Genomic DNA, 22,545 nt, shown 5'->3' with positions numbered 1-22,545 from the left:
AGGAGAAAGGAAATAATAAAGAGCAGAAATCAATGAAATTGAAAACAGGGGAAGGAGGAAGGAAATCAACGAAAAGAAAGCTGGTTCTTTTAAAAGGCCAAATTCCTAGCAAGATCGACAAAGGAAAAAAAAAGAGAAAGAGAGAAGACACAATCACTGGTATCGGGAATGAAACAGGGGCTATCACTATAGATCCTACAGACATCAAAAGTGTAATAAGAAAACACTCTGAACAACTCTACACACATGAATCTGACAACTTACATGAAATGGACTAATCCCTTGAAAGCATAAACTACCACAATGCACACTGAATATAAAATGGATGATTTGAATAGCCCTATAACTATTAAGGAAATTGAATTCATAAGACTAAAACTCCCAAAAAAGAATTCTCCGGGACCAAATGATTTCACTGAAGAATTCTACATTTAATGAAGAATTAACACCACAGCTACACAATCTCTTCCAGAAAATATAAAAAGAGGGAACACTTCCCAATGTATTTTTATGAATCCTATAGTACCTTGATAACAAACAAGACAAATACAGTACAAAATAACAAACAAAAAGCCAAAGCAGCTATAGACCAATGTCCCTCATGAATATAGACACAAAAATGCTGAACAACATATTAGCAAATAGAACTAAGCAATATATAAAAAGAATTATACGCCATGGCCAGATAGGGCTTATTCCAGGGATGCAAGCCTGGTTTAATATCTGAAAATCAATGTAACCTACCATATTAACAGACTAAGGAAGAAAAACCACATGGTTACATTATATTAATTGATACGGTAAAAGCATTTGTCAGAATCCAACACCCAGTCATAATTAAAATCTCTTAGAAAAGTAGAACTAGAAGGGAACCTCCTCAACTTGATAAAGAGCATCTATAAAAAGCTTATAGCTACCATCATATTTAAAGGTAGAAGACTGATGCTTTTTCCCTAAAATCATGAACAAGACGAGGACATCCACTCTTACCACTCCTATTCAACATGGTACTGGAAGTTCTAGCCAGCACAATAAAGCAAGAAAAGGGAATAAAAGGGATACACATCAGAAAGAAAAAAGTAAAACTGTCCCTATTTTCATATAACATGATTGTTTATGTAGAAAATACTAAGGAATCCACAAAACCAGAAACAAAACTCCTAGAATACGTGAATTCAGCAAGGTTGCAAGATACAGGATTAACATACAAAAATCAATTATATTTCTGCATGCCAATGACAAACATGTGGACACCAAAATTAAAAATATAATACCATTTACGATTATTCAAAACAAATGAAATATTTCAGTATAAATCTAACAAAAAATATATAGGACTTAAACATGCTGAAACCGTAAAACACTAACAAAAGAAATCAAAGATCTAAGTAAATGGAGAGATATACCATGCTCATGCTTTGGAAGACCTAACATAATGAAGATGTTGGTTCTCCCCCAACTGATATACAGGTTTAACACAGTATCCATCAAAATCCCAGCAGGACTTTTGTAGATATAGACATGAATATTTTAAAATCTATGTGAAAAAGCAAAGGAAGTAGAACAGCTGAAACAATTTTAAAAAATAATAAAGTTGGAGGAAAAAGTATATTCAATTTCAAGACTTAGTAAATAGCTTATGTAATCAAAAATGTGTGCTGTAGGCAGAGGAGTAAACACATACCTCAATAGAGCAGAATAGAGAGCTCAAAAATAGACATACAAATATGCCCAACTAATTTTGACAAAGGTGCAAAGGCAATTCAATGGAGGAATAATAGTCATTTCAACAAATGTTTCTGGAGCAACTGGACATCCGTAAGCAAAAAAAAAAAAAAAAAAAAAAAGAAAGAAAAAAGAAAAACCTTGATATAAATCTCACACCTTATACAATATATAAAACTTAACTCAAAATGGACTTCCAACCTGAATGTACAATGTGATACTAGAAAACTTTTAGAAAAAATATAGGAGAAAGTTTTGGCATCTAGGGCTACACAAAGAATTTGTAGACTTGACACCAAAAGCATGATCAATAAAAGGAAAAATTGATAAATTGGACTTCAACAAAATTAAAAACTTTTATTCAGTGGAACACTCTGTTAAGATGGAGAGATAAGCTACAGACTAGGAGAAAATATTTTCAAACCACACATCCAATATATTAATAGAAATAATATCTAGAATATATTATATTAACAACTCTCAGAATTCACAGTAAATAAAAAACCCCAAACAACCCAACTAGAAAATGGGCAAAAGACGGGAAATGATACTTCAGCAAAGAAGATATATAGACGGCAAATAAGCACATGAAAAGATATTCAACATCGTTAGTCATTAGGGAAATAGAAACCAAAACCACAATGAAATATTGCTACACACCTATCAAAATGGTGAAAGTAGGCTACACGCGGTGGCTCACACCTGTACTCCTAGCACTGTGGGAGGCTAAGGTGGGAGGATCGCTTGAGCTCAGGAGTTTGAGACCAGCGTGAGCAAGAGCAACACCCGTCTCTACTAAAAAAAAAAGTAGAAAAAATTAGCTGGGTGTGGTGGTGCATGCCTGTGCCTATAGTCCCAGCTACTTGGGAGGCTGAGGTAGGAGGATTGATTGAGCCCAGGAGATTGAGGTTGCTGTGAGCTAGGATCACACCACTGTACTCTAGCCAGGGCGACAGAATAAGACTCGCTAAAATTAAAAAGTGACAACATCAAATGCTGGGGAGGACGCATAGAAATTGGATCCTTCATATATTATTGATGTGAATGTAAAATGGTACAATCACTCTGGAAAACATTTTAGCATTTTCTTAAAAAACTAAACATGCAAGTATCATGTAACCTAGCAATTTCATTTCTGGGCATTTTTCCAGAAATGAAAACTTATATTTATACAAAAACCTGTACACAAATGTTCATAGTAGCTTATAATAGCTCAAAACTGGAAAAACTCAGATGTCCTTTGCTAGGTAATTGGTTAGAGAAACTGTGACATCTAACACCATGGGATACTACTCAGCAATAACAAGGAATGAACTTGACACATGGAACAACTTGGATGGATCTCCAGAGAATTACGCTCAGTGAAAAAAGCCAATCCCAACAATCGTACATACTATATGATCCCATTTATATAACATTTTTGAAACAACAAAATTACAGAAATGGAGAACAGATTTGTGGTTGCCAGGAGTTAGGGAGGGGTGAGGAGGGAGGAAAGCGGGTGTGGTTATAAAAAGGCAACAGTAGGGACCCCTGCAGTGATGGAACGTTCTATAATACATCTTGACTGCATCAGCGTCAATATCCTGGTTGTGATCTTGTACTACAGTTTTGCAAGATGTCACACTGAGGGAAAACGGATACATGTGAGATCACTTTGTATTATTCTTTAGAATTGCATGTTAATCTACAGTTTGCCCAAAATAAATTTAATTTAAAGAACCAAGAACCAACAAGTGTTCTTTTCTCTGGGTTCTAAACACTCTTCCCACAAAGGCAGAGGATAGAAGAACTATCATGCTTCCAGAATCGGGGGTAAGGGTGGCAGGTGGGAAAAGACAGGAGATACAAAAAAACGCCCCCCAGCTGCCTTGTGCTCCAAATATTATTGTACTGCACATAAAATGGAGCATGAGGGCCAGAGAGACGGTGACCAGGGAGAAATGAAAGAGGAGAGGAGTCTGGCGTGCGCTGTTTGTGGGGAGCCCAGGGGAGGCAAAATGCACTGCAGAGTCTCTAAGGGTTAAGGTTCACCCAGGGAGCAAGGGCCACCCAGGCCCCTGCCTCTGACCACAGGGACAATGCCATTCAACAGGTGTCCATTTTCACATTCGCCAGATTTCTCCAGAGAGGCTGTGGGCCTAGGGCAAAGAGTGCCCCGGGCATTTCCCCAATCTAATAAGAGCTACCACTTAGAGCACACCCTGAGTGCCAGGCTCTAGGCTGTCTGTTCACAGCCCGCCCCCTCGGTCCCATCCACAGGGCGGGCTGCTATCTCCATGCCACAGACTAGGAAGGCCAGGCTGCAGGTGACCGCAGCAGGGGCAGGCCAGGCCAGGCCTCTTGCCCTGGACCACTTGTCTCCCTGTGTGACGCTCTCACCCGTAAAGATCTTCATGCTTCTACTGTGGGAGGGAGGCATCGGCCCCAGCCCCTCCCCAGAGCAAGGAAATCACATTTCTCAGGAGGTATTTCTGGGCCAATTAAATCAGAGAGGCTGTTAGTGCTAATGTGTAATTGGTTTTAAAATCAGCAGACTTGCCTAGCTCTGGATGACAATGTTTAAAAAGCAAAATGCCCCCATCCTGAGTGGTTCCTGTAAACCATGACCGAGGCCTCCCCAGCTGCGGCTGCCTTCTGTCAGTTCCCTCCTTGAAAGCAGTGGCTCAGCTCTAATTGGCTGCTGGGGATAAATATTTACGGGACTGTGTAAACGGAGAGCATCTGCCTCCGAGGTCTGGTGGCAGAATCTCCACGGCAGCACCCAGGAAAGCCAGTGGGCTGGGGGCTCTCCAAGCTGGCCATCCTTTTTCTGCAAATTGACAAGCACTGCAGTCTTCCAGACTCGGGGCCAAATGTCTAATTAAATTCCCAGACCAGGATAACGGTGTTGGCTCCTCCTGGGTTCAGGAAGGCCGCAGCTTCCAGGCTGGGTGGGGAGGCCCTGGGAGGGTGTGCAGGCCCCTTCTAAGGCCCCAAGCTCATCTTCAGAATCCCAGCCCTGTGGGATTCTGCCCGTGGGGTGCTGCCGATCTCAGGCTGCGGAGACGACAGGCCTGGTGTTGGGCCCGGCTTCCCCACTACCTCTAAGGGTGGGGAACTGCTCAATCGGTAGGAGACGTGGCCTTCTCCTCCTTCAGTGGGAATGAAATCCCCACCTCATAGGCACAATGAAGACGTATGACAACAAGGGACACCAAGCACCTGGGACAGGGCCAAGCACAAAGGAGGACCAGGCTGCACGGCAGCCACTGAGATCTGAGTACGTGGGTCCCGACCTGGGCTGCGGGTGAAAACACCAGGGCGCTGTAAAAATAGATTGCTTGGCCCCACTCCTGCGCCACTGGAAAATCACCCGGGCCCAGGAATCTGTTTTGTTTTGTTTTTTTAAGGAATGCTCTAGAGGATGCTGATGTCGTCAGCCGACAACACAGTCGGCAGCCAGAGCTGAGTCACGCTGACCTCAGCCCACCTGGCTTCAGCCGCAAGTTCTACTCTGGACAGGAAGCCCTCCTGGGTCACAGCTGGTGAGGCGGGGCGGGGCGGCCTCCACAGTCCCTCAGGACTCTGTCGGAAGTGCTCCTCTGGTTTTAGCCTGCACACCCTGGTACCGTGGCCCCAGGAGGACGCTGGCAGAGGCCTGTGGGTGACCAGACTGCCTTCCATGGTGGCCATTCACACACTCCTGCACGTGACTGAGCAAGCCCTGTGTGAAAAGCCCCGTGTGGGGGCTGTCAGGGTGCAGCGGGCAGCTCGGCCCCTTCTTGTAGGAGCTGTGCCACCCTGGGGGGTCCCTCGACCTCCTCAAGCCCTGTCCCCTCAGTGTTACAGCAGAGGGTTGGGCTGGACAGCCTGGGAACTCACGGTAGGGGTTGTCCTGGTTGGGGGCAGGGTGGGAAGCCAGGGCAGTGTCTCCAAGGAGAGAGGGCTGATGAAATGAAGGATCAGGGCAGACGAGCCCCTGCCCCGAGGGGCCTCAGCTGACCACACGAGAACCCAGGGACACGCTTTGAGCTCAGCCTCCTCAGTCCAGACTGCACCAGGATGCGAGGGGCTCGGCTTGGCTGAGGCCTGGTGCTGGCCAGCGCCTGCCCAGACCCAGTGCCCACGGGACTGTCTCTGTACCCAGGTCCCGGGAAGGGGACCTCGGGGCTTCAGCTGAGAGGGCTGGGAGCCGTTCTGTGGTGTTGATCGGGATACTGCTGTGGGCCGGAAAGAACCTCAGCCCCAACAGCACAGCCAGGCAGCCGCGCCGCCGGGAGAGCAGCTTCCCAGGAGTTAAGGATTTGGGAGCATCGTGGCGAAGGACCACATCCCCGGGGATCCAGCTACTCTCCCATCCCCCGCCGCTCCCTCTGTGCGCTGAGCGCACTCAGTCCTCACCCTTGCCTGCCCTGCCTCCTGGGCCCGCCACGGCCCCTGCCTCAGGGCAGGCCAGCACCCCCCGCGGCTCTGCTGTAAGTGTTCGCTTGGCCTCTGCCCGAGGGCCGCTTCCCTAAGTCATGTCCCCCAACTCTGGCTGAACCCGGGGACTGAACAGCGTGTGGGAGGGACGGGGGATACCGCGTAACCATGCCGATCGGCCTCTCCTAAAGTCTGTGACCACAAAGCCTCACCTACGGGCTGGTCCATGGACCTCATCAAGTTTCCTGAGTACGTTCCTTTTCCCACTTCCAGGAGGCGATTTCACACCCTGCCTTTTACCTTCAGAACCGCACTCCTGCCGCCTCCGCTCGCGCCGCGACTCTGCTGGTCTCAGACCAGCAGCTACGCCTGGGAGGTCCTCACGCTCCCGCCACCACGGCCACGGTCCCACGGGCCTCACTCCCAAGCTTTCTGATTTTCCCCGGACCGACCGAAGGTCTCTTATTCTCTGGGCTCCAGCTCCTTCTCCCTTTGCAAGAATTCCTCCCTCAGTTTATCTCCTCTCCCCCCGTCAATTCCTTTCACCAGGCCCCTTCCGTGCACTTGCCTCTCCTAAAACACTTCCCTTGGCCCCGTCCTCTTCCAGCAGCTCCTCACTGCCTGCTCCTGTTAGTACCAAATGTCTGAGAAGAGCCAACCGCGCTTACATTACTCATTGGCCGCCTCGTCCACAATTTCCGCTGCCGGTGGATTTCCACCAGCACGCGACCATGCGTTCTTCCCGCTACTCCAGTCTGACCCTCGGCCAGCTCACTTCGGGGTTGCCATGCCCATGTCTCCTCTCTGTCCCATTCTTCCTCGGGCTCCCAGGAACATTCCACGTGGAAGGGCACAGATGAACCTTTGTGACTCATCTCCTGGTCTCCCTTTGCTTCATGGGCTGCTCTTTCTCAACCTCTTGGCATCTTTCTCTACCTGACCTCTGGGTCCCCTGTTCTTCTGTTCCTAGATGATCTCATCCAGGTCCATGACTCTAGACATCATTTATGTGCTCATGGCTCTCAAATTTATAACTCTGTACCAATCTCTCCCTGGAGCTCCAAACACATAGATCAAACTCGACACCACTCAGATGACTCGAGGCATCTCGGACCCAGCGGGCTCGGAAAGGACCTGTCCTTCCGTACCATCCCCCGCCCCATTTCCCATCTTAGTAAATGGAACCGCCATCCACTCAGTGGCTTAAACCCACACATAGGAATCTCTCTCATTTCTGTTTTCCTTCCCGATGCTTTTGCTTTGAAACATAGCTAGACTCCACCGGACTTCCCATCGTCACTCAACCCTGGCCCAGCCTGCCATATCTTTCGCTTGGAAACCGAAATCATTTCCTAAGTGGTGTCCCTGCTTCCCTTTCGTGGATGGGGGCTGCTCTGGAGAGGAGGGCTCTGAGAAGGGTCCGTCTCCTGCTGTGCAGACTACACAGTGCTAACCTGATTAATTGGGTTGCCCGAGGGGAGGTGCGTGTCCCCTCCCTTCTGTCACTCGTCCCTCAGAAACAGCACTTCCATTCAGAAAGCCAGATCAAGTGCCATTAACAAATTAATTCTGATCAGCGCAGCTCAAGCGCTCAGACCTCGAGGCAATCCCGCAGTCCTGGAGGGGCTGTCCTAGGCCTGGCCTGGTAATGAAGTGGAAACATGCTGGAAGCAGAGGCGTTTATTCTGATGCCTGCCTCCGTCCCTGGAGGGGGAGGAGTGGGATTTGATTACGACGTGGTTTCCTGAGGGAATTAACTCACTTTCGAATGATAAGTTATTAATCCCCCAAGTGGCATGTAGGTCCACGAGGACGGTCGCTCTCGCTCCCTCCCTGGGCCCCTATTTAGGACCAAGCATTCAGTGGGCCAACCGTCAGATGACAGAACTGGCAGGTGAGAGGTAGGTCTGGGGCCTGGTGTCATTCCTCACCCTCATTCTCTCATTTAACCAATGTAAACGGGCCCCCCGCCATGCTCAAGGAGGGCCTGTAGCTGGGACACCTGAGCTGAGCTCTGCACGACACAGGGAACCAGAACCAGTCGGCTCTGGGGGAAGAACCTTCTAGAGAGAAGGCCCAGAGAATGCAAATGCCTGTTGTCAGACAGCCAGGTCCTAGTACGTCTAGCACGGCCATCCTTGTCAGCTGGCTGCTGTCCTGGTGGTCCCGCGGATAGGACGGGCATGTACCTGCTAAGCAGCTGGCTGTGCCTGGGGTCGGTCCACCTGCCTGGGTGCCACCTTCCCTCCCTCCCTCCAAACCCCCTCACTCCTGCACAGGGCTTTGCTCCATTCCCACCTCTTCCAACAAAGCCTTTCAAAGTCCCAACTGGAAGGACCCCCTTCCTCTCTGAAGTCCTGGAGCACTTATCTGACACCTGCTGTCTCCACGGCCTTGTGTGGATAAACATCGCATTCCCATGTACTGGGAGCTCCTCCCCCATGCCCGGGCTGCTCAGGGGCAGGGGCCTCGTCCCCTCTGTCTCTCACCGCCCAGGCCTAGCCCTCGGTTACTGACACTCAGGGAGTCTGAACCGATCGTCTGACCCCGTGGAAGTCTGAGGGGCAGATGGAGACCCATGGGAGGGCACTCCATCCAGACCCTGGAGCGAGGCCTGGCTTTGGGTTTGAAAAGCAGTTTCCAGAGGATGATTAAAAATTTTCAAGAATATTCCTGGCTTATGGGAATGCTTGGAGACTTTCACAAAGACAGCAGCCAGGCAGAAGGAGAAGGGCCAGCCGAAGAGGAAAAGTCCCGGAACGGAAAAACCAGGTGAAGGAGGCAGCCGACCACTTCCCAGAGGCAGGTTCCCGCCCAGACCCGCACCTGACCACACCTGACCGCACGCACTCCAGCACTCAGACCTCTAAACGAGCACCTGCCCAGCCCCCCACGGCAGGCCTTGCTCCGGCCGGTCCTCCTCCCCCAACTCTCCCAGACAGCCCACAGTTCCAGCGCTAGCTGGTCTCACCCAGAAGCCAGAACACTGTCAGAGGAAACACAAGGGCGCGACAGTGCCTTCAGCGTCAAGCGCCTCTGCTGACCGCAGGACCTGCCGCGGGGCCTGAGCTGGCGGGAGGCCCGAGCTCCCGCCCAAGCTGATGCGGATGAGGCCCTGGCGCCCACCCCGGAGGAGGGGAAGCCGATGGGCATGAGGATGAGATGGGCGTGGAGACGCGCCGGGCACTGCCGCTGACCTTTCACGAGGACTGTCCTGGCCTCGGCCCACTCGCTCCTCCCGTCGGACGTCAGCAGGCCGATCGGAGGCAAGCGCTCGTCCTCGTTGGCAGCCATTTTGACTATCTTTCTCAACTGAGTGAACAGATCCCCCTCACTGAGACGGCGGAAATTAATGACAACATCCAAGACAAAGAACTGTAGGGGAGACAGGTCAAACACGTCACTCATGGGGGCGGCCCAAGGCGCCAGGCCTCCACTCAGCCTTTCCAGGGGAGCTCGGGGTGGGTGCTCAGGCCCCAGGCTCCCAGGGCATTTGGTGGTTCCGAGTAGTCTCAACTTGGGGACCAACCCAGTGCTGCCGACTGTGCTGGATTCCAAGCTGCCCCCAATCAGAAAAGGCAAGATTAAACTTTGCCAAAAGAAAAGTTGTTTTGTGGTTCCTAGTTCAGGTGCAACCATTATGTTTCAGGGAATTGAGTATAAATTGGTACAACCTCTGTTGGAGCACAGTGTCTATCAAAATTAAAAATGTGCACACCTACGACTAAGCAATTGCACTTATAAGTGCATGTGTTAGCCTAAGGCTTAAATGGACCCGTGTGCGCTGGAAGACATGGAGTATGCACCCCGGCCTTGCTGGCAATAGCAAAATGGTTCTCCAGGAGGGCGTGGCTGAGTGAAATGTAGTGTCCTCGTCCAGTGCATGTCTATGCAGCCATTGAAAAGAGCAGACTAACTCTAGGGTGAGCTCTGGGGATACATCTCAAACACATGGCGAGTGGAGGAAAAGAGCAAAGTAGTACATCATGTGCAGAGGAAGATTAAAATGGAAATCCAACATGCTCTATGCATACATATATGTACCTACACATGTGTACCTAAATGTGCATGTGTGTATGTATGTGTGCCCTGTGGGGCTGTCATTTTGCAGCGTTGAAGGCCAAAGCCTCGGGCTTTGTGAAAGGTCTGTTCCTAGGCCCAAGTGGAGATGCCCTTTTCAGCTGACTGACACGACTTCCTGGCTCCCTACCCTGATCCAGAGCAGGAGCCGCGAGAGCATTTCTGAGAGGGGTGTAGATTGCGGCCTGCTGGGCCCGAGAAATGTTGGCTTTGGCTTGTGAATGAAGATGGAGAAAGGTTCCTGGTCTGTGGCTGGCCAGCCAGGGCGCAGATGCCTCCTAGTTGGCCTTCGAGCCTGGGAACGGGGGCCACAGCCACTCTCAGATGGCAGACTTCCACTGAGCTCTCAGCTCACTGAAAATGTGAGATGAGCCCAAGAAGAACACACTGTAGAGCAAGTACCGGAGGTCCCTGGGATGGTTGCGAACTTGGGTTTTAGCAAAAAACAAAAACCCCAAACAAAAAAAAACCCTTTTTGTCAGATGAAATATTGATGTAAAGCCTCACCACATAGAATATATAGTGTGCTGGGCACTGAGAAGGGTTCAGGAGCCCTCGGGCTCAGCCCATCCCCCAGGCCCCAGGGCGTCCTTGTCGGCTGTGTGGAATCCAGCCTGAAGACCTGAGCTGCAGGGTATAGAGAGTGGCGTCAGAGCATCGGCCGGAACTAGGAGTCCATCCCACTCTTGGACAAACCACTTGACTTGTCTGAATCCCGTGGCCTCATCTGTTGCACAGAGATCCTAAGATCCTGTCTGCAGGGTCACGGTAAGAATTAAACAGGATGAACGTATGTGTGAGTGCTGAGCCCATGGTCTGGCACATGGGAAGTCCTGTCAGTCCACAGCTCTGTCCATCTGTCTGTGTGTAGTCTCCAGAAAGGCCACAGCCTAGGTGACTGCACGGAAACAAACAGATGTGCAGGTGGAGGGGCCGAGGCCATGCTGGGTCTTGTTCACAACTCTCAGTCCATCAGGGCTGACATGAGAGCCCAGTGAGTTTATTCTCGAACTGATGATTCTCCTCATTCTTAAAAGCCAACTGGTGGAGAGAAACGGACTGACTGGGAGTAGGAGACCCCCGTTTTGGGCTTACCGTGTTACTCAGGGAAGTGGGCTGAGCACCCTTGGAGAAGCAGGAGTGGATGCACGCCCATGGCCACTGCATGCCCCATGCCCTTCCCCAAGCCCAAGACAAGGGTCTACTTACCTGGTTGCAGCAGGCCACGATGACATGCTCGGGCTCGGGCATGACGCTGCTCTTCTGGGCCACCAGCGTGTCCTGGGTGTGGCCAGGGAGCCGGTAAGAGGAGAACAGCCCATAGTACTGCTTCATACAAAGGGGCTGCCCTGACAGTTGGCCTGTGGCACAGTCTGTGGGGATGGAGTGGCTGGAGGAGTAGCGGGGAGGGAAGCAGTCATCCGAGAGGGGTGGGGGGAGACAGGGAATAGAAATTGGTTCTATTATAACCTGATCAGGCAAAATGGGGCACAAAACTCAGAACTGCATCACCATGTCAGTTGCAGAGCTCAATTCTCCACTTTTAAAAGTAGTGGAGTGCCCATTTCCAGGGCACTGGAAAGAGAGACCCTTAGGATTTTCTCAAATCTCCGCTAATCCACCCTCACCCCTGTCTCAGGCACTGCATGTGTAACCCTTGCCATGTAGCCCTCTGCACCTTTGCTTATACTGATCTTCACTTGGCAAACCTTTGCCCCCATCCCTGAACTCAACTGTTATGTTGAGAAAACCCTTTCCCCTCATTTAAGAGCCTACTACTTATCATCTCTTTCAGAAGCCTCCTGTGAGGTCAAGGCAGGAAGTTCTTTCCCCTGTGATCTCAGCATGCCTTGTGTCTATCCTTCCTCTCTCTCTCCCTTCCTTCCATCCATCCATTATGAATCCATCCATCCACCATCCATCCATCTATCATCCGTCATGCATCCACTCATCCATCCATCCACCATCCATCCATCCACCATCCATCCATCCACCATCCATCCACTCATCCACCCACCATCCATCCCTCCATCCATCCACCATCCATCCATCATTCATCATGCATCCACTCATCCATCCATCCATCCACCATCCATCCATCCACCATGCATCCACTCGTCCATCCACCATCCATCCATTCATTCATCCACCATCCATCCATCCATCATCCATCCACCATGCATCCACTCATCCATCCACCATCCACCCATCCATCCACCATTCATTCATCCACCATGCATCCACTCATCCATCCATCCATCCACCATCCATCCACCATCCATCCATCCATCCATCCACCATGCATCCACCCATCCATCCACCATGCATCCACCCATCCATCCACCATGCATCCACCCATCCATCCACCATCCATTCGTCCACCATGCATCCACCCATCTATCCACCATCCATCCACCATCCATCCACCATGCATTCATGCTTCCATCCATCCTTCCACGCTTTTGGCCAAAAAATATGTGCTGGGCCTCCCCTCTGTGGCAGGCACCATTCTGGGATCTGGGGATAAAATACAAGACATGTACTTCCTACTTTAATGGGGTGCAGGTATGAGGATGTGTAGGTGGGAAGTAGACCATAAGCAGCAAACAGACAGAACAAGAGACTTTTAGGTGGTGAGACAGAGTGACTGGCAGGGGCATGAAGAGGTGACCAGGGGCAGTATCACTGAGACCTGGTAGATTGAGCTGGGCCCTAAGGGTGACAGACTGCCATGGAAGAGAGCAGGGTGGAGTGTCTCATGGCGCAGCCAAAGTGTGGGCATCAATCATACTGAACTGTTGTGACTGACCCATGGCAGGGTGAGTGCCTGAATCCGGAAATGTTCATAGCAATGCAAAATAATTTTATGGCTGTTGAATCTAATAATAAAACATATGATCTTGTATTTTGTGCCTTTGTATCATTTTTCTAGTAATTCATTTTTTGATGTGTTTTTAAAAATTTGCCAGAAAAATCAGTCCTTCCCCAGAGATAGTTTGAGAAGCACTGAAGGCAGAAAGGGAGCCAGTAGGATTGATGCCCAGTGAAGGGAAGGCCAGAGAGGTGGCAGGCCCGGTCCTGCCAGGCTGCAGTGGGGTGGCAAGGGGCTGTCATTTTATTCTTGGTGCAGTGGAAGCCCTTGGAAGGCTCTAGCATGCAGCAATGTGATTTGGTTAATGTTTTGCTTTTTAAGTGGTTACATGTGGAGAATGGACCAAGGGGGTCACAGGGAGAACGAGGAAGGAGGCTGCAGCTGAGAGGGAAAGTGATGTGGGCTGTGGGGGAGGGAGGGAGGGGCAGGGGACGTGTTCTGGAGGGAGGTGGTCAGACCCGAGCGCTGTGGATTAGACGGGGGTGTGGTGTAGAAAAGGAACCACAGGCAGCTTCTCGGTTCCCGCCCCCGGCTGGGGTGCGCTGGTGTACTCACTGGAGGGCAACCCCGGCAGGGGGCACGGTGGGGGCGGCAGCGAGTGGCAAACCTCTACTGGGCTCGTCTGCAGTGACCGGAGCCACCCCAGTGGGGATGTCTGGGGGTTGGGTGATCGAGTGTGGGGCTCATGGGAGGGGACAAAGCTGTTTTTTGTGTCTGTCTTGCCCAGTAGTCTGAGAACGTTTTCAGGGCCAGGATGAGGTCTTATTTCTCTCCATCTTCTCAGCATCGGTACTTTGCAAAGTGGCTAAGTGACTAATGAGTGAATTGAAGGTTCAAATGTTCCAGCCTTAAGTCACTTACAGTCACTGGACGTGGGAACCTTCTGTGGATATGCTGGGCGTGTGTGTCTGTGTGTGTGTGTGTGTGCACACGCGAGAGTCTGGCGTCGAGACTGTCAGCGATGGATGGGCACACGTCCCCAAGCCAGTGGACAGGGCCCCTGCAGGGCTGTTGTAAGGGCAGAGGCTCTTTGAAAACAGAGACCGTGCGGTGAGCTGGAGGGGTGAGCTCTGGGAGGAGGCAGACAGAGACACACCACGAGGAGACAGCGGCCCCAACGAGAGAATGGGACAGCGACCGTGACACTTAGAGAGGAGCCAGCAGAGCGTGTCCAGGAGTGCCTGGCGCAGAGAGGCACTGGAGGGCCTGCTGCGTGCCTGGCCGGGCTCAGAGCTTGCAGGCATCGCCTCACAGGGCAGGCGCAGGGCTCCACGAGGCGGGTACTATTATTATTTCCCTTTAGCAGATGGGGAGTGATACTAGGCGCCATCGCCCAAGGACAACACAAGAAGTATCGTGGGTGCCTGAATTCAGGTATGCCGACCCCAGGGCCCAAGCCCTGAGCTGCTCTGCCCTCTAGGTCTGGGAGCCCTGTCCACTCCTCTCCAGAGAGAACAGCCCTATCCCGGGGATGGGGGGGTGGGGAAGGGTGGTTGGGGTCTGAGCCTCTGCCCCAAGGTTGACTAAACACTGAGCTGGATCAAGTTGAACGGACAGTGAAGTTTGCCTCCTGTGCCCTCCTTCCTCTGCCACCTCCCAGCTGTGTGACCACAGGCAAGTTACTTAACCTCTCTGAGCTTCAGCATCCTCATCTGTATGAGGGACACTGCTTTGGGCCCTTCTCCCCCAGCATCCGATACCCTCGTAGTCTCTGCCTTGGAGACCTGGGTCCTCCAGGCCCTCTCCCTCTCCCCGCTACCCCCAGCACCCTGGGCTTGGCTGGGAGAGGGGCTTTCCTCTGAAATCAAAGCTAGCCCACGCTGGCTGTAGAACACCCTCGTGTCCACTGACCTTGGTGGCATTGAGGAAACAGAGGCTCGGTGTGGGGAGGCCATTCCCCCAAGTGACAAAGCAGAACTCACATCACTTACTCTGAGAACTCTTCCTCCCCATCTTCCAGTGTGTTCTCGAGCCTCAAACTAACGCACACCATGTGTGCACATCTGCGGTGTGGAGGGAGGGGCATTCTGAAAAGCTCCAGGAAGGACAATGCTTGCTCCAAGAAAAGGAACGGTTAACGATCAGGCCCCTAGTGCCTGATGCTGGGGCGGTGGGTGGGGAGACACATGCTCTGTGACAGGAGCCAGGAACACAGAGCTGGAAAAGCCAAGCTCGCTGCCCGGAGGAGCTCCCTGTCCAGTGTGGGGGGAGAGAGACGCACAGGCCCACTGCGCCTGAGCAGGGCACTACCCTTCCCAGGCGGGGCCCGCCCTACCTGTCCAGCAGGGCCTTGTAGCTGAGCACACCCGAGATGAGGCTGGCTGCAAACCTGCGGAGACAGGTGAGGCCTGAGCCCCTCCCCCTAGGGCCCAGGCTCTCCCCTCCCAGACTCTCTGATCACCCGCCATAGGCCAGGCCCTGGTGGGGCACTAATCAGATGTGGTTCCCACGCCCCCCAGTGCTGTCAGCCGATCACAGGCCTTGGATTTAAAATCCTCCTTTGGGGGAGCAGCTCTGGGGGAGAGGAGAGGAAACTGGGGTGACCTCAGGAAGGAGGAGGAGAGGGAGAGGGAGACCAGAGGGGCCACAGAGCAGGCCAGAGGGGCTGGATGCGGAGGGGTGGAGTTCTTCCTGGGAAAGGCCAGTCCTGGAGCTGGACAGGGCTGGGACCCCTGAAGCTTTGGAAAAATCCAGTCTCCTGGGAAAAGCCAGTAATTTGGTCCCCTTAGTGCCAGTGAGAAGGGAAGCAAGAGCTGGGGGGAAGGACGCTGGAGAACTGTGCCACGGGACCGTGTCATCCTAACTGTCCATGGCTGACGAGGCCTGGCTTAATTGCATTGGGAGGAAAATAGCCCGTCAGAGGCAATTTTGACGACTGTTCTCAGAAGTCATCCATCACACCTTCCCTCTGCCCAGGGGAGGCCCCGGCTGCAGGGGGAGGGGCTGACTGGCCTCCAGGCCAGCCAAGCTGGTCTTGGGGAGCCAGGGGTGGGGTGGGGCCGCCCCAGCATGGCTGTGCCCTGCCAGAGGGGAGGTGGGCACTGCCTCTTCTCCTCAGGCCACTTTGGCCCACCCCTCCCTCTGCACTGTCCCCACCCTTTGCCCCATTTGGGTCTTGAGAGCAGAGGCTCTGAGGGCCCCCGCAGGGAGACTCTTCCTTTGCCCACCCTCCCTCGTCATCAGTGGGCCTGGTGGCCCTTCCAGCGGCTCAGTGAGCTCTGAAATTGCAGCAGATGGCGCAGGCTCTGGCGGCTGGCAGGGAGGAATTGTCTCCGCCCCTCTGGGGCCTCTGTTTGGAGCCGGGGCTCTGGAGGGCAGCAGAGACCCTCTCAGACAGCCCTGGGCTGTGCTTCTCAGCCTCAAGTACTGACCCGTGCTAGAACACACGCCTCCTCCCAGGGCCTCGGCCAAGTGGCATCTGCCCCGGGGACATCTGAGGCCCATGTCCTCCATTAGTCCCACCCCACCACAAATAACCTATTCTGAGGCAGACCATGCGTTTGTTACTCGAGTGCCGCCACACCTGGCCTCCTTCCTGGCCCAGTGGCCTGGAGGTCACTGTCTCACTCAGCCAAGGCACTAGCTTTGGCCTTTCCTTCCTGTCACTGGGGCCAGGCCCCCTCCCTTGGGCAGGTCCCCAAGCTGGGAGACCAGGAGCACCATGGCCTCACCTCAGCTGGTCGTTGGTGTCTTGGAAGTGCTGCTGAGCAAAGATCACAGCTGGGCTGGAGTTGACGGGCAGGGCCAGGCGGTTACTGAGGTACATGTCGTTCAGCCAGTACTCAGACACCTGCGCAGAGAGAGGCGGAGGCGCACCGTGACACCCCCGCCCCCGCCAAAGTGCTCCCAAGGGCACCTTGCCTATGGAGGACACCAGACCCGTCCTGGCAGCCCCAAGGGAAAATCAGGACACATCATTGGAGCATTCACTTCATTCATTCCTTCATTCATTTCACAAACATACACTGAGCTCCAGTTATCTGCTCTGGCCCAGGTCTCCCCAGGCCACCACGCGTGTCCTTCACCTTTGCCCCGCACTAGCTCCTTTCTCCCGCCCTGGTTTTCCATCCTCATGGCCTGTTGCCCCCATCCCAGTCCCCTGCCCGTCCTTACGCTTGTCTCCTTCCTGCCCTTCGCCCTCTCTGCTTCCCTGACCTCATCCCTATCCCCATCTGTCCCCCATCCCTCCTCTCGTTGTCTCTCACCTGGCCCTGGCTGTACCCCAATCCATGCCTCCTGTCTGTCCCCATCTCTCCCCATCCCTGTCCCCCTTTGTGCCGTCTGCCCCATATTTGTCCCCGACCTGCCCCTCGCCCAAATCCCTGTCTCCGGGTCTGCCTCCTGCCCCTCTCCCTGGGTCCCGTCTCCCCCGTCACCTCTTACCCAGTTGGCCGTCTTCTCCTGCCGCTCCAAGAGCTTTTGCTGCAGGGTCTCGCCAAGGCTGCCAGGGGCCCCGAACCGCTGCACAATGGCCTGACTCTTCCGGAACTGCTCCTCGGGTACCAGGTGCCGCATACACCGCAGGTAGGTTGCCAGGGTCTGCTGCAAGGGGGGCACTGGCAGCTTGGGCAGTGCCTGGAAGAGAAGGTTCGTAGGCACTGCCTGTCTTCCCGCACGGCCTTAGTATCTGTCTCGCTCTGCCCTGTCCCTGCTCTCTGTCCTGGGACCTATCTGTTTCTAGGGCTCGACTCAGCAGAATCATGAATTTAGGAAGCTCCTGTTTGCTGTCCCTGCTCGCTCCATGCTCTGCCCCCAGGAAGGCACAAAGTGCAGAGGAAAACACCACGATGTTGGCACCAGACAGACCTGGGTTCATACCCCTACCCTGCTGCTGACCAGCCCTGTGACCTTTGGCAAGTCACCCTCCCACTGTGCCTCAGTTTCTTCCCTTGTAAAATGGGGGTAATAACCCCCACCTCCCATAGGATCAAGAGATAATGGATATGAAAGTGCTTATAAACCATAAACAACGGGTCTAAGATGAAATAGTCCTATTATTGACATTGTTGCCTGCTGGTCACTCTTAATATAAGACTGGGGCTCCAGAGTCCGATTGATCTCTGGACCTGAAGGGCGCTACTCTTAGGGAGAGATCTGGAAGGGTAAAGATGATTTTGGGTGGAAGACACTCAGTACTGCCCCGATGACCAGAATTCTGCAAGAAATTTCCTGGGAAGATGACTCATGTCCTGAGTTCCTTGTAAGTCCATCCTAGTTATACAACCCAGGCAGGAAGTTTTGATCCATGTAGGTGTTAGGGGCAGGGGTTGGGGGTACAGTGGAAGTCCCTCCTCTCCAAATCTCTCCAGGCCTCAGCTCCTCGTCCACAGGACATAAGTAACGATTCCTACCTGGGAGGGACACAGAGAGAACTGAATGGGAGAAACGACTGGCCCCAAACAGACACATAGAAAATGTTACGATGTTGCTGTCCTTATCCCTCCAGAGGAATTCCTAAGAGGAAACTCGTAATCTTTGGGGACCCCAAAGTGTGGCTAGAGTCTGGGCAGAACACCCCCCCATCGCCCTATATAGCACTGTGCCTCCCAGTCCACCCACCCTGTTTACTCAGAGGTTTCATGTGTGTCTTCAATTTTGTGGCTTAGCCACAGCAGGTATTTTGGTCCCATTCATGGATAAGAAAACCGAGTCCCTCCAAGGTCACACCACAACCTGGTGGCAGAGCTGGGTGCTGAGTTCAGTCTTCGTGGTCTACTTTTTTTGCTTCCTTCCCCGGTTGTTCTCTCCCTTCCCTGCACCCCCTGTTTCAGCCCCTGCTTTCCTTCTTCCCCACTTAGCCGGTGATGACAGGGAAGCAGGACTTTTAACGTTATTGCTCAAATCGCACAAAGTCGGCGGGCAGTGGGCCACCTTCCTGCGGGGGCTTCTGCTCTGTGGGTGGTGAGTTTCCATGAGGCAGCCCCGTGTTCATCCCCACCATGGCGGCTGCGCAGGGAAGGGGCCCCTCGAAAGCACCCCCTGCTCTGCCGCTGCGGCAGCACCCTGGGAGGGGAGGGAGACCACGTGAGTGTGCGCTGATGGGTGAATGACGGCCCTCCGCCTGTCCGATCCTGTCTCTAGAGTTCACTGCTCTGGCAGGCGTCAGTGCCAGCTGCAGGCTGCTCCTGCCCTGGGGGATGACGGAGGACGGGTGTGGACAGCACCCAAGTGCCCTGCCCATTCTCAGCCAGCCAGGTCCAGGCCCCTCCCAGCTGCTCTAGCTCTTCCTTCCCTGTGTGCGTGTGTGCGTGTGTGTGTGGAGGGGGGTTTTTTGGGTTGGTTGGTTGGGCAGGCCCTTGGGGAAGGCCCAGCCCGGTTGGGGTTTTGCCCAGGGGGCCCGTCGGTTTTGGTTGGGGGCCTTGTTGGAGGTTGCCCCCTTCTTTTTGGGTCTTGGCGTTTTGTTGGGCCCCGGCCGGGGGACAGCGAATCAGCTCAGACATCTCAGCCTCCCACGCTCTTCCCCAGGCCCTCCTGGACTTCTGGACCTAGGTCTCAGGTCAGTACAGTGTCCTGGGCAGTGCACGTGAGCCAGGCCCTGGGCTGGACTCAGAGACGATGGGGAGACGGAGCCTGCTCTCAGAGAAGCCACGGTCCAACGGGCCGGGGCTGGGGGAGCACGCCCTGAGGCAACAGCAGAGGTGTCTCAGCTCCAGAGGTCAGGACAATGTAGTGAGCAACCTCACAGGGAGAAGGCACAAGGCTGTGATCAAGGTTTCAAATGAAGGCGGAGGGGAGAGGGCAGAGAGGGTGGCAAAATGACATTCGTGGGAGAGGGCCCAATACGGGCAACGACCTGAAGTCAGATGCGTTGCTCTGTTACTCGAAGGCATTGTCTCAGGCCAGTGGGGAAGATGGTGCCTAAGCCTCCAGGGCTGCACTTGTGACAGCAGCGGGAGCAGGGAGGCGGCAGGGTTTGCGGCAGGGAATTCAGCCCCCCTAAGGCAACCCCACTGGGCTCAAAGCCATCAGAAGTAGAACTTGGGGTGGGGACCCCTGGCCTGGTCAAGCACTCTCTCTGGCTTTGGGACCAGGAGTGTGACTGCCAACATTCCGCTGGCACCACCTGAGGCCACTCCCAGCCCCTGCAGGCCCTCCCAGGACTGTTCTGGAAGCAAGGGCATGGGAGCGGAGAGAGCAGGGATGAGAGGGGGCTCCAAAAGTCACTCACAGACTCTTCCTCACTGCTGGGAGTTTTCGCTGCCATCTTATGAGGGTCTTTTTCCAGGATGGGCATCGTGGTGACTCCAGGTCCAGGGAAGCAGAGGTGTAGACCTGAGGACCAAGAAGGGACAGGCATCAACATAGCAGCCACCTGGGCCTGCCATGATCACTTCCCCTCCCTGAGCCTGGCCCCACCCCACCCCATGAGGAGGCCGGAGGCTGGAGTGTATAGCAGCCTCTTTGCAGGCCTGGCCCCGATCTCCACCCCCTGACCACGTGTCCTCTGTGGGCCCCCGAATGGGAGAGGGTGGCTCCTGAAGTGGGCCTCCAGCGGGGACCTGTTCTCATGAGGCTGCTGCCACCCAAGGCCAACTGACCACCCCAGGACAGCACTGAGGGTGCAGGGCCAGGCATGCCCTCTCCAAATCCTTGAGGGCTCTTTGGCAGAGCACTTGTTTTGTTCCTGCCTGGAACCCAGTAGATACGTGCTTTGCTGATTAAAATCTCTCTTTCCCACTAGACTGTGAGCTTCTCAAGGGCAAGACGCTACCCCCGCCATGCTCAGTGCTTCATCTCTGGGGCCTTGCCTGGGCCTGGCTTGGAGTAGGGTGAGTGTCGGTTAGCCGAGGAAGAGGAATGCACGCCTGCGTAGGTGAATGTGCGCATGAGTGACACCGAGACCCTCCAAGGCCCTGTGCTCCAAGAGGCACTCCGGGCTGATCGCGAGCCTGGCCTGCAGTCAGGGCAGGGAGGACCCACGGCCTGCTGGATGGGTTGTGACGGAGGCAGTCTCTGGTCCACAGGCTCCCAGTGTAGGCGCCATGGCAATGCTGAGGGGTGCAGTGCAGGGAAGCTGGCCAGCCCGGCCCCCCAGGGCCCACCTGCCTTAGCCTGGGGAGAAGCAATTAATTTTGAAGGTGCAGTAGAATTCAGCCAGGCCAAGGGGGCAAAGGCCATTTTATAAGGCTATGGGGCACAACTGCTCTTCTTTGAGATCCCCCTAAACCTAAACCTGCACAGGCACACGCCCGTGATTTCCACTAGCCCATCCTCTGTTCTCTTTCAAGAGCCTGAAGCTGCTGTTTTAGCCCACTTCCCCCAACACCAGCCCGACCCAGAGGCAAGCACAGCCAGGTACGGACACATGGCACAGCTGGCCCCAGGAAGACGGATGAACCAGGCCCAAGGATGGAGGAGCCTGGGGCTGGCTGCCTTGCAGCCTGGGCAAAGAATGCAAAGCCTTTGCTGGCACAGTGCAGGGACACTCCCCACTGGGTAGTCCCCAGGTCCCCACAGACCACAGAGGCTACCCCCAACTGCAAAGTAAAAGAGGCCACATCCCTGGTGAGGGTGGTGGTGTTCTGAGGGGACAGCGAGGACAACGGCAGGTTGGTAAAGGCCCTACAGATGGTGTGGCCAATGCCTCTTCTTGCTCTTGCCCTGGGGCCCCACCACTGCAGGAAGACTCTAGCCAGGCTTCAGGGACCCAGAGCCTTGGAGAGGAGGGTGGGACCAGAGAGGGATAAGTTCCCTGATGGTTCTGTGATGGTCCCTGCAGCCGCCAGCTCCTCTTCCTCCTTGGCTCTTTGGCCAGTGCCTTACGGGTGTGTGTGTTTGTGTGTATGTCTTTCTGTCCGGTTTGTATCTCCCATCCATGCTTCTTCTGGCCTGGCTGTCAAAGGCTGCCAGAGGGGTGTCTGCCCTGCCCTGGAGGCCCAACCCCAGCCTGGTTTGGGGTCACAGGCTATCTGTACGCTGCGACCTGGCTCAGACTTGCCAGAGCAGCCACTTCTCCCCCAGCTCCCGGAGGTTCTGGAGAGAGGTGGGTGGGTGTCAGACCGTACTTCAGCGAAGTGGATCGAGACCCGCAGACCCTCCCACTGCACACAAAAGCGAAGACCTCCGCCGGTAGCAGATGCGGTCCAAGTGAAGGGAGAACACGCGTGGAGTCCCAGAGCCCTGCCGGTCAAGCCTCTCCAAGCCCAGGCACCCAAGCAGCGAATCCCGCATCCTCCCAGCTGTTCCCCCGACGGCCGCTGCAGCCCGGGGCTCCGCGGCTGCCGGCCTCTTGGCCCCGGCGCGCTCCCTGGACAGAGCCTCCGACCACCGCCCTCCGCTCCCCGCACCGCGCCGGCCAGGCCAGCCCAGCCCGGTCCTCCTCACCTGCTCTCGCGGCTCCGCTGCCTCCGCGGCCGCTGCACCGCACGCACCAGGCGGGACTCGGGGCGGGGGAGTGAGCCGGAAGGGACGCGTGGGGGGGGGCGCGTCAGCAGCGCGGGGGGGGACCCTGTCGCCCGGGTCTT

At 54.2% G+C, this 22,545-nt stretch overlaps 1 protein-coding gene across 1 annotated transcript in view; it reads right to left on the bottom strand.

Moving 5' to 3' along the window:
• Nucleotides 1-22,542, bottom strand: part of CHAT (choline O-acetyltransferase) — a 48,716-nt gene extending 26,174 nt beyond the window's left edge. The window contains exons 1-7 of the mRNA XM_012663861.1: nt 22,406-22,542; nt 20,250-20,353; nt 17,465-17,656; nt 16,753-16,871; nt 15,357-15,410; nt 11,419-11,599; nt 9,327-9,504 (exon numbers count right to left, since the gene is read on the bottom strand). Coding sequence (XP_012519315.1) covers nt 9,327-9,504; nt 11,419-11,599; nt 15,357-15,410; nt 16,753-16,871; nt 17,465-17,656; nt 20,250-20,315 — 790 coding nt within the window. The 5' untranslated portion in view covers nt 20,316-20,353; nt 22,406-22,542. The remainder of the gene's footprint in view (nt 1-9,326; nt 9,505-11,418; nt 11,600-15,356; nt 15,411-16,752; nt 16,872-17,464; nt 17,657-20,249; nt 20,354-22,405) is intronic.
• Between the last annotated feature and the right edge of the window lie 3 nt (nt 22,543-22,545).

This window comes from Propithecus coquereli, unplaced genomic scaffold, assembly GCF_000956105.1.
Source record: "Propithecus coquereli isolate 6110/MARCELLA unplaced genomic scaffold, Pcoq_1.0 Scaffold839, whole genome shotgun sequence".
In the NCBI taxonomy this organism is placed as follows: Eukaryota; Metazoa; Chordata; class Mammalia; order Primates; family Indriidae; genus Propithecus; species Propithecus coquereli.
This window is presented reverse-complemented; position numbering and strand designations above follow the sequence as displayed.